Source organism: Schistocerca gregaria, chromosome 2, assembly GCF_023897955.1.
Source record: "Schistocerca gregaria isolate iqSchGreg1 chromosome 2, iqSchGreg1.2, whole genome shotgun sequence".
Lineage (NCBI taxonomy): Eukaryota > Metazoa > Arthropoda > Insecta > Orthoptera > Acrididae > Schistocerca > Schistocerca gregaria.
Window position 1 is genome coordinate 826,494,100 of NC_064921.1, and position 12,632 is coordinate 826,506,731.

At 40.7% G+C, this 12,632-nt stretch overlaps 1 protein-coding gene across 6 annotated transcripts in view; it reads left to right on the plus strand.

Moving 5' to 3' along the window:
• The window catches only part of LOC126335175 (uncharacterized), a 224,843-nt gene that overhangs the window by 124,045 nt on the left and 88,166 nt on the right, over window positions 1-12,632 (plus strand). For all 6 annotated transcript variants that reach the window (XM_049998169.1, XM_049998163.1, XM_049998165.1 and 3 more), the window contains 2 exons: window positions 2,269-2,410; window positions 9,538-9,806. In XM_049998169.1, coding sequence (XP_049854126.1) covers window positions 2,269-2,410; window positions 9,538-9,806 — 411 coding nt within the window. The remainder of the gene's footprint in view (window positions 1-2,268; window positions 2,411-9,537; window positions 9,807-12,632) is intronic.

Below are 12,632 nucleotides of genomic sequence, written 5' to 3' on the forward strand. Positions count from 1 at the left end.
GAACAATAAAGTTATTTTTTCAGTTTGCTAAAGAAATTTGGCTTTTATTAAGCTTTCCTGCTGTGGCAGTAAATTTATTTGAAAGGAAGTGTTTAATTCCACACTATTGGCTTGTTTCAACTGTTCACTGCATTTCAAATGCACGTTTTCATCTTCTAGCACGTATAGCATTATGCCATAATAAAGAACCAAACATAACATAATACAGTACTGGTACTCCAAGAAAATTTACATGCCGAAAACCACACTGAAAAGCGTAATATCAGATCGAGGCCTACGTCATTGGTAATCTGGACATACAAATGTACCCTTTAAGGCAAACTATGCATTTTAGTATGGTTCACGCTCTTGGAGTATCATCTGATGTCTTGTTTCTTTTAGGACATAATGTAAGAAAGATCTTCTAATGTTTTACACGTACGAATACGGGAGGCACTGTGACGCCTCTTATCTGGCACTCTCTGGCAACTGCTGAAATGGATCTAAACAGGTCACGGGAAGATATTGCGAATTGTGGTTCAAAAAGCATTATTTTCAACGTAAATTTCCTTTAACACAGGATGAACTATATGTGAGAATGTACGATAAATTTCTTAAATCACAAAGCTTTTGCTCTCATTTAAAAATCAACTCTTTGATGACGAGCCATTTAGAAGTATTTCAAGCCCAGAAGATCAGAGATTTACTAAAGTGTAACATGTGCCAAACAGATCAACATTATATGTGAAAGCTTAGCTTCTCTTGTAGCTTTTAATCTTCGAGACAAATATTATATGTGAAAGCTTTGCTTTTCTTGTAGCAGTACTATATATATATATTAACTTAAACCATTAACTTTTCCTGTTGGTGGAATTAGAATGTAGACTTTTGTAATATGAAAATATGCAGTGTACATGTTGCTGCACATCAAAGATCTTTCCAAAACGTGTTTTTCCCTCCTGAGTTTTGTTTCCTAAACTCTACGCTGCTGTATAAAACCATATCCATTCAAAGGATTGATAAGTTTTACTGTTTCAACAGAAAGTATACTGTCACTTAACACGGAAAAACCAGGAAAAATCGGGGAATTTTTTTTTTCCTTGTCCACGTATACACCCTGAAGTAGTTCTATGGATTGAGGTGTTAGCCCTCAGGACGGGGCTGAGGTTTTAAGGAGGGACTATTCAGTTTGTATCACTGTGAAAGCCCACAAATTTCTATACCTTTATATGTGTGTTTGGCTGCTGCTTGATGAGTGGATATTTTATCTGTACAGTTACTTTATATTTTCAAAAACTGATTATTTTCATTGAGTAATTCACTTAGGTTTTTCATAACAATAAATTGTATATATTTATGGAACATGTCAGTTTAACAATAAAATATATTCCCTATCATAAAAGTCCTAGCCCTAGTAATGACTATTGGAACATATGCACATGTGGCTGCCCAACCAAGAGAACAACCAAATAGAAAATGGAAGGTGTAAAAGTAAAAACATTGCTTAGTTGAGATGATGAGTCAACAGAAACATAAACTAGAGTGCAAATGTTAGTAACTTTATGATATATGATAAATCTTTCTTGTGAGTGAATAGATAAAACGTTCCTACTCCCCCCCCCCCCCCCCCCCCCCCACACACACACACACAAAGAGAGAGATAGAGGGACTGACACTCTGTGTACACCGCACAGCTACACTGTGCCAGCTGACTACATTATGCCACAATTACAGCTCAGCACAGCGTAACTGTGCAGTTGTAGGGCTACTTGTGTGTGTGTGTGTGTATTCTATTAGTTCTGGGGAAGAATTTGTCCAGAAGCTTGCAGTATTCTCAGTCTTGCCTGTTTATGTGCCTGCTGACAACTATATATGTTAATTATTATTACTTTTGCATTTTCTATTATTTATAGTTATTTAAGAACTTTTCATTACTATGGTTACATAATTAAATGGATTTCTCTATCTTATCTATCTGCTACCAGAGGTGGGGCCACAGGTTATTCTGTAGTGTGGATGCATGTTCCTGGGTCACTGTTCTATGTAAGCCTGCCACACCTACTGGGCCAACTGAGTATCAGCACTGAAAATTGTTTTCACAGCTAGGCTTTTAGACAATTAATTTTGTGTAAAGTGACATTATTATTTAACACACTGAAATACCATAGTGATCAAACAACTGTTTACTCATGATAAAAATCTTTTATGTTTTAAGTTTTTGTCATTTACTTGGTACAACTTCAAGAAAAGAAATCATTTTGAAGAACTTACAGAATCGTACCTTTTCAGATAGCTAAAGTTATGAACCTGAAGGACAGTCTTGCAGTAGTGAATGAAGCTATTTTAGATGTAAAAGTAAATTGGCAGATACTATTGCTGTTTGTGTCTTCACTGTGTAAAGATGTGGATTTGGCCGCAGATAAAATCAAAGGTAATTCAATGAAAATATGCAAAGTCCTTATGTATACCATATTGAGAATTTCATAAAAAAGTAAATGAACTATTATTATTATTATTATTGTGATTCTTCAGTTCCTCCCGGTGTATTTCTTGCTCGAACAGTCCATGGGTGTACTGCCAGTCCATAGTGTCCAACGGGCACAATATTTTGGCAATAAGACATGTCGCCATTGTCAGGTGCGCTGACGAACTGAACTCCTGAGGGAGGGCGTCTATCTTAAATCCCCTCCCCTTGCGAGGCGTTATGTCCACAGTTCACGCTCGTGCGTCAGCCGTCGTTGAGACGCTGGAATCGGCGTCTGTGGTGGCGTTGGTGTAACTGCCTCATCTGCCCTAGTCTCCCGTTCGTTTCCTTTGCTGAACGTCTTTTTAATTAGACTCAGTGCTGGTGCCCATGCCCTGCTGAGGTTGTAGCCGCAATCTCGGTTGATGAGTCCATTCCTGGTATGAATTTCGATAGCCTCTCTAACGACACTGTCCCAGTATTTAGATGTCTCTGCCAAGACCCTGGTATGTTGGTAGTCCATATCATGAATTTCGGACAAACAGTGCTTTGCGACCACCGACTTGTTGGGCTACCCATGTCGGTATGCCTCTGATGTTCTCAGCAATGATCTTCGATGATGGGCACTGTCTGTCCAATATAAGTCTTCCCACATTGACACGGAATCTGGTATATGCCAGCCTTCCGCAAACCGAGATCGTCTTTTGACACTTCCCAATAATGCTAGTGTTTTATTTGGTGGGCAAAAGACAATTCCTACTCAGTGTTTCCTCAATATTTTCCCTGATAGTGCACCAGTAGACGGTATATAGGCAGTGGCTATCTCTTTCTCCGTGACTTCTTCCGTCTCCACACACAGTATACTGTAGTGGTGGGGCGGAGAGTACATCTGATCTGCCATTCCGAGTACCTGTTTTTCTGGAATACAGTTTTGAAGTGTTCCAGCTCTTGGGGCAGACTTTCTGCGTCAGAGATGGTGTGTGCCTGTGCACCAGTGTTTTTAGCACCCCATTCCTCTGAGCAGGGTGGTGGCAGCTATCCGTTTGCAAATACAGGTTGGTGTGTGTTTTCTTCCTGTATACCACGTGGCCCAGGGTGCCATCCTCTCTAGTTTTGACCATGATGTCTAGGAATGGTAATGGTAATGTATCGCAAGATGAAGAAATTCGACAAGCTGCACCACCAAAGGAGCCATTTGCTGAGTGCTCTTGCTTTTCTGAAGAGATGTCGTGCTGATCAGGTTGTGCCAAACTTTGCTGAGGTCACGCATCACTTTGATTCTGCAGCAGCTAAGAGAATTATGAAGCATGCTAGCCTCGCCTTGGTTCATGAGAGGATACACTTTACCAGACGCAGCCTGGAGTACAACTCCCAGGAGCTTCTTAAACTACATCTACAATTAGCCAATCATTTTAATTCCGGGTCCGGGGACTGGATTGATGCTGTTACCTCGGGACGTCAGATATCTAAATTCTTTCGTCTCTCCTACCTGGTGGCTTCATGCAAGACAGTCATCAATCTCACAGACATTGAGCTGACTGGTAATGCAGTTTCTGTTCTGGAGCAGGGACTTCATTTTGCTCCCACACCAGGGTTCACACCGGTAGCGGACATTGTCAGTGCAGTTGAACAGGTTGCTATCTACCACCTGAAGGAGCTGAAGAAGTATGCTGGGAAACCTGCCATGCTCTGATGAGAACTAAACCGATCAAGTCAAATATTACCAGCTGGGAGAGGGCAGCTATTCGATACCTGAGACAGATCCCTGAGATGTTTGTCTTACCAGCTGACAAAGGCAGTGCTACGGTTGTTCTTTCCCATAAGAACTACATTGAGAAGATGCAGAGCCTGATAAATGACAAATCTTACAGGAAGATCAACGCTGACCCACAAAGTAGGTGGAGAACAAGACTAGAGCTCTTCTCAAGGATGCAGATTTAGCAGAAGGTGTTGCCAAGAAATCGACACCTCAAGGACCTGTACCGCCAAGACTTTATGGACTCCCTATAGCCCACAAAGAAGGGGTGCCGTTACTCCCAATTTTCAGCAACATTAGGGCACCTACATATTTGCTGGCCAAATACCTGACAGAACTACTAAGCCCTTATGTGGGTAAATGCCCTCATCACATTCATAATTCTGTGGATTTCGTAAAACATCTCGACAACTTCAAGCTGAAAGACTCAGATATCCTGGTGAATTTTGACATTGTTTCATTATTCACCAGGGTGCTTCATCGAGAGTCAGTTGACCTTATTGCACAGATATTTGATGAATAGACGACCAACCTTTTCAAGCACATTCTGACCTCCATATATTTTCTCTTTAATGGAGAATACTATGAACAAACAGGAGGAGTTGCAATGGGGAGTCCACTCTTGCCTATGGTCACGAATTTCTATATGGAGTACTTCGAGGAGGAAGCTTTGGCATCATCCAAATGGAAACCTACTTGGTTTCTACATTATGTGGATGACACATTCGTGATCTCGTACCATGGAAAGGACAAGCTCCTAGACTTCCTTTCACACCTGAACTCTATACATCCGAACATCAAATTCACTATGGATACCGAAGCAGGAGGAATATTACCATTCCTGGACGCCGTCGTCAAAAGAAGAGCAGATGGCACCGTGGGCCATGGGGTGTACAGGAAGAAAATGCACACCAACCTGTATTTACAAGCGGATAGCTGCCACCATCCTGCGCCGAGGAATGGGGTGCTAAAAACGCTGGTGCACAGGCACGCACCATCTCTGATGCAGAGAGTCTGCCCCAAGAGCAGCAGGACATGGGAACCAGCATTGAGTCTAATTAAAAAGAAGCTCAGCAAAGGAAATGAATGGGTGACTAGTATGGACGAGGCAATTACACCGATGCCACCACAGAGGCGACGCCAGTGTCTCACCAACCGCTGACTTGTGGGCGCGGACTGCGGAGAGAACGCCTCGCGATGGGCGGGGATGTAAGACGGCCACCCACCCTCAGGAGTTCAGTTTGTCAGCGCACCTGACAATGGCGACATGTCTGATCGCCAAAATGTTGTGCTCGTTGGACACTATGGACCAGCAGTACACCCATGGACTGTTTAAGCATTATTATTATTATTATCATCTTGATCATTATTATTGTTATGATTTAGTTTCTGTGGAGTTTACTCAGACTTCCCTTCACCAGATTGCTCTCACAGCATTCATATGTTCTTTCCATTATAGGGTTCTTTTGTACATTACATGAAAGAGTTATTTGCCACCTATGCATGTTTTCATGAGCTCTCAGATCTCTCACTTCTAAACTGGTAGAGGTCAGAAGACTTTATAAATGTGCCCATCAGAAATATGGTTCAGGACATCCAAGATTCCATACAGCACATATAAAATCAACTTAAAGAGATGATATTCCGTTGGGTAGCAGGACACATCTTGCTATTGAAAAATAATGCAGCTGACGAAATAGCCATGGATATGTGTATAAGGGGCTTCTTGAATCTATGTCCCAGTCACCGTCATGCTATCATCTCAATGACAAATATTTTGATCATGTACCATTGTGAGAAAATGAATGCTTAGAAGTGCAAAACAACAAACTGTGGATATGGACCTAGGGATCTGCCCTCTATTTCAGATAACTGTGGTGTAGTGTGGTCAACCTCCCCCCATGAACCATGGACCTTGCGATTGGTGGGGAGGCTTGCGTGCCTCAGCGATACAGATGGTCGTACCGTAGATGCAACCACAACGGAGGGTATCTGTTGAGAGACCAGACAAACATGCGGTTCCTGAAGAGGGGCAGCAGTCTTTTCAGTAGTTGCAGGAGCAACAGTCTGGATATTGACTGATCTGGCCTTGTAACACTAACCAAAATGGCCTTGCTGTACTGGTACTGAGAACGGCTGAAAGCAAGGATGAAATACAGCTGTGATTTTACCCGAGGTCATGCAGCTTTCCTGTTTGGTTAAATGATGATGGCGTCCTCTTGGGTAAAATATTCCAGTGGTAAAATAGTCCCCCATTTGGATCTCCGGACGGGAACTACTCAAGAGGACGTCGTTATCAGGTGACAGAAAACTGGCATTCTATGGATTGGAGTGTGGAATGCAGATCCCTTAATCAGGCAGGTACGTTAGAAAATTTAAAAAGGGAGATGGATAGGTTAAAGTTATATATAGTGGGAAGTAGTGAAGTTTGGTAGCAGGAGGAACAAGACTTTTGGTCAGGTGAATACATGGTTATAAATACAAAATCAAATAAGGGTAATGCAGGAGTAGGTTTAATAATGAATAAAAAAAATAGGAGTGTGGGTAAGCTCCTACAAACAGCATAGTGAATGCATTATTGTGGCCAAGATAGAGACGAAGCCGATGTCTACTACAGTAGTACAAGTTTATATGCCAACTAGCTGTGCAGATGATGAAGAAAGAGGAGATAAAAGAAATTATTCAGGTAGTGAAGGGAGACGAAAATTTAATAGTCATGGGTGACTGGAATTCAAAGAGTAGGAAAAGCGAGAGAAGGAAACATAGTAGGTGAATATGGATTGAGGGTTAGAAATGAAAGAGGAAGCCACCTGGTAGAATTTTGCACAGAGCATAACTTAATCATAGCTAACATTGGTTCAAGAATCATAAAAGAAGGTTGTATACATGGAAGAATCCTGGAGATACTAAAAGGGTTCAGACAGATTATATAATGGTAAGACAGAGATTTAGGAACCAGGTTTTAAATTGTAAGACACTGCCAGGGGCAGATGTGGACTCTGGCCACAATCTATTGGTTATGAACTGTAGATTAAAACTGAAGAAACTGCAAAAAGTTGGGAATGTAAGGAGATGGGACCTGGATAAACTGACTAAACCAGAGCTTGTACAAAGTTTCAGGGAGAGCATGAGGGAACAATTGTCAGGAATGGGGGAAAGAAATACAGTACAATTAGAATGGGTAGATCTGAGGGATGAAGTAGTGAAGGCAGCAGAGGATCAAGCAGGTAAAAAGACGAGGGCTAGTAGAAATCATTGGGTAACAGAAGAAATACTGAATTTAACTGATGAAAGGAGAAAATATAAAAATACAGTAAATGAAGCAGGCAAAAAGGAATACAAATGCCTCAAAAATGAGATCGACAGGAAGCGCAAAATGGCTAAGCAGGGAGGGCTAGAGGACAAGTGTAAGAATGTAGAGGCTTATCTCACTAGGGGTAAGATAGATACTGCCTACAGGAAAATTAAAGAGACCTTTGGAGAGAAGAGAACCACTTTTTTGAGCATCAAGAGCTCAGATGGAAAACCAGTCCTAAGCAAAGAAGGGAAAGCAGACAGGTGGAAGGAGTATACAAGGGTATACACAATGGTGATGTACTTGAGAGCAAAATTATGGAAATAAAAGAGGAAATAGATGAAGATGATGTGGGAGATACGATACTGTGTGAAGAATTTGGCAGAGCGTTAAAAGACCTAAGATGAAACGAGGCCCCGGGAGTAGACAACATTCCTTTAGAACTACTGATAGCCTTGGGAGAGCCAGCCATGACAAAACTTGTCCATCTGGTGAGCATGATGTACAAGGCAGGTGAAATACTCTCAGACTTCAAGAAGAAATAATAATTCCAATCCCAAAGAAAGCAGGTGGAAAAACTGGTAGAAGCTGACCTTGGGGAAGATCAGTTTGTATTCCGTAGAAATGTTGGAACACGTGAGGCAATACTGACCTTATGACTTATGTTAGAAGATAGATTAAGGAGAGGCAAACATATGTTTCTAGTATTTGTAGACTTAGAGAAAGCTTTTGACAAAGTTGACTGGAATACTCTCTTTCAAATTCCAAAGGTGGCAGGGGTAAAATACAGGGAGCAAAAGGCTATTTACAATTTGTACAGAAACCAGATGGCAGTTATAAGAATCGAGGGGCATGAAAGGGAAGCAGTGGTTGGGAAGGGAGTGAGACAGGGTTGTAGCCTATCCCCGATCTTATTCAATCTGTATATGGAGCAAGCAGTAAAGGAAACAAAAGAAAAATTGGGAGTAGGTATTAAAATCCATGGAGAAGAAATAAAAACTTTGAGGTTCACTGATGACATTGTAATTCTGTCAGAGATAGCAAAGGACCTGGAAGAGCAGTTGAACGGAATGGACAGTGTCTTGAAAGGAAGATATAAGATGAACATCAACAAAATCAAAACAATGATAATGGAATGTAGTCGAATTAAGTGATGCTGAGGGAATTAGATTAGGAAATGAGACACTTAAAGTAGTAAAGGAGTTTTGCTATTTGGGGAGCAAAATAACTGATGATGGTTGAAGTAGAGAAGATATAAAATGTAGACTGGCAATGGCAAGGAAAGCATTTTTAAAGAACAGAAATTTGTTAACATCAATTATAGATTTAAGTGTCAGGAAGTTGTTTCTGAAAGTATTTGTATGGAGTGTAGCCATGTATGAAAATGAAACGTGGACAATAAATAGTTTGGACAAGAAGAGAATAGAAGCTTTCGAAATGTGGTGTTACAGAATAATGCTGAAGATTAGATGGGTAGATCTTATAACTAATGGGGAGGTATTAAATAGAATTGGGGGAAGAGGAGTTTGTGGCACAACGTGACAAGAAGAAGGGACCTGTTGGTAGGACATGTTCTGAGGCATCAGTGGATCACAAATTTAGCATTGGAGGGCAGTGTTGAGGGTAAAAATTGTAGAGGTAGACCAAGAGATGAATACACTAAGCAGATTCAGAAAGATGTCGGTTGCAGTATGTACTGGGAGATGAAGAAGCTTGCACAGGATAGAGTAGCACGGAGAGCTGCATCAAACCAGTGTCAGGACTGAATACCACAACAACAACTGTTTGGTCATCTTTAGCTTGCGGGCAGGTCCAGGGCTATGATTTGTCAAATATATCATTTGTCTTACACTCTAGTATTGTTACTGACCTGTAGTGAGTTTCATAGGGACAGCATGTCGGCATGTTTTCATACACATTTCATTAAAATATTTCATAAAGTTTTTAAGGATATTATTGTATCATAAGGAAAATTCACTTGTGAAAACTATAAAATTTTCACTCAAGAAAACTGTGAATATGATTGATGTGTTTGACTTTTAGGACTCGTTCTGGACACCATCCTTCGCAGTTTCTCTGAGACAAGTAAATACTTATTAGGTGCTGGACTGGTTATAGCTCGACAATGTTGTGCATTAAGTTGTAAACATTTCACATCATATGCAGAGTGGTTTGGCCAAACATTTGGGTCTGAAGCAGCCCAGGTAACACCATCAACCACATCTCAGCAAGCTTTTGAATTTCTTATGGGCTTTCTGGGAGAAATAATTCCTGTAGAACCAGCATACTGCTTGAGAGTCCACATCAATAAGGTATTTATTATCAATTTATTGCATGCAGTGCATTCTCTCTCTCTCTCTGTCTCTCTGTCTGTCTGTGTGTGTGTGTGTGTGTGTGTGTGTGTGTGTGTGTGTGTGTGTGTGTAATGCACTAGTTATAACATGTTTTTTGTTAACTACTATTGTGTTGGCTTGCTTTTCATTAGTCATCAGTACAGTAAGGAACTAGAATAATCATCATAGATTCATACAGTCACAACTAATTAGGTGAATAGTTTGGAGGATACGAGGGCTGCTATATATATTTCTGGCCTAATAATGAAAATATGAATATTTATCAACGAAAATGGTTTATTGTTTTTCAAAATATTCTCCATCAAGATTTATACACTTTTGCATGCGCTCAAACCAATTTTCGAAGCACTTTTTCCACTCCGATTGAGACACCTCCAAAACATGGTTTTTGAATGCTGCAACAGCATCTTCTGGCGACGAAAATCATTGACCACACATTTTTTTCTTGATGTGTGGGAATAAAAAGAAGTTATTGTGTGCCAAGTCAGGGCTGTACGGCGGATGACCCATCACTTCGACGTTTTGGCCGGTCAAAAAGGCGCTGGTTTGAGCCGATGTGTGACAGCTTGCATTGTCATGGTGCACAATGATTTGTCTTCTCTTGTTCATTTTTCGAATTTCTCCGAAGACTTCAGGCAAACAAATGGTGGTGTACCACTCAGAATTGACCGTCCTACGTTGCTCAAGCGGAACAGTCGCCACATGACCAGTTTTGCCGAAGAAACAGGCGACCATTTGCTTCGAAGTGCTTCTTCCACGAACAACTTTCGTTGGATTTGGCTCGTCTTGGAAGACCCACACGGTTGATTGCTGTTTTGTTTCCAGCTCATACGCATAGATCCATGATTCGTCACCTGTGACGATCTTATAAACGTCTTTTGAAGCACCGCGATCGTATTTTTTCAGCATTTCTTTACACCAATCCACACGAGCTTTCCTTTGAGCGATTGTCAAATTGTGTGCGATCCAACGAGAACAAACCTTTTTTACGGCCAGGTGTTCATCCAATATCGAATGTATGCTGGTGGGAGAAATGCCTAGGCATGCCTCTATCTCACGGTATGTCACATGACGGTCTTGCATTATCAGTTCACGTACGGCATCGATGTTTTCTGGCACAACGGCTGTTTTTGGACGACCTTCACGGAATTCGTCTTTGAGCGAGCGTCGGCCACGATTGAATTCGTTGTACCAGTTTTTCACAGTGCTATAGGATGGTGCTTCGTCGCCATACAAAGATTTAAGTTCATCGATGCACTCTTGTCATGATAATCCACGTCGAAAGTTGTGAAAAATGATCGCACGAAAATGTTCACGAGTTAATTCCATTTTTGTGCCAAATTGATTTCTTCAAGTCCCGGTAAAAGAAAAAAAAATTGTCGTAAGTCAAAAAGATCTGAGTACATTTATGCTAAAAAATGTCAAACTTTCCAATGGAAATGTCAGATTGCACCTGGCAACACTTAGTGTTGCCTAGGCCAGAAATATATATAGCAGCCCTCGTACCCTTCCTGGAGAGAAAGCAGTGCTTATAGGACAGGATAGTTCCTTAGGTATGTTGAATACCTTTGATGGACTGTGTAGGAGACTTCTCACAATGCACACACACTAGCAGCAGCTCACAGTTGTCTGGCAGCAGGCAAGCCATATGTCAACAATGCTTGAAAGGTAGCTAACTCATTCCCTACTTGGAAGAAGCAGCAAGCTGCATATGAGGATTATGTTCTTATATTAATGTTAACAAATTTATTTATTTGACTCTGTACTAAATAAAAAAAACCTCCTATTGGAACAAGAGCAGATAAAAGCAAAAACCACAAGTCATTAAACAAAATTCATTTTTATGTAACTTGTGTATTATGAATCTATTAGTTGAAATTACACACTTAATACCTGTGATTGGACCAATATGCACAACATATTCTAACAGATATGCACAATTTATTGTGAAATGAAGGAATTTTGTACAATGGACTAAGAATACCAAGGAGCTAAATCGAATAAATCCCCTCTTTTTTTAATTCAAGGCTTCAATTTATGCACACTTTATTTGCTCCTCCCCCCTTATTTTTTAAGAGCAAGTAAGATTTCGATTTTTGTATAATTCAATAAAAATAATAAAAATAACTCCATGATTGACAATTGTGTGATGGGAAGCAAAGTTGCCAGCTCATATGCCTCCCCTTGGAGCCTGCATCACCTGGAAAGGCTCTGCAGTTAGCTGCTTGTACCTGCAGAACAGGCAACACAGCATGCACTTGGAGCCCAAGAATTGACTCAGCTTGCTGTAATGTCAATCACAAAGTTATTTTAATCAATGTATAACTGTCCTGGTCTTAAGTTACCACTCCTCCAGCCCCTTGGTCTGTCTGTCTCACAGATCTGAATCTCAAAAGTGTGCATAAACATTTTTAGAAAATCAAAAACAGCAGATTTACCTTCATTTTTCAGAATCGGTACATAGCATTGCACCTTACTCAAAAGTTCCCATGTGTGACACACATTTTTCCTGGTTGAGCTGGCACACCTGTGATCAAGTTATAATAATTTTAATACTAAGTTACTGATTATTATTAATTTTAATATTATCTACTGTGTTGTTTAGGATACAAGACTCTCACTTTGGAGGGCTGGGCATCAAATCTCCAGCCAGCTATTGAGATTTGAGTTTCCTGTAGTTTCCTTAAATCACCTAAAGTTAATGTCAGGGTGGTTCATTTGAAGAAGCCATAGCTCACATCATGTCCTGTTCTGTCCAGTCACGGTTTATGCTTCCTGTGTCGT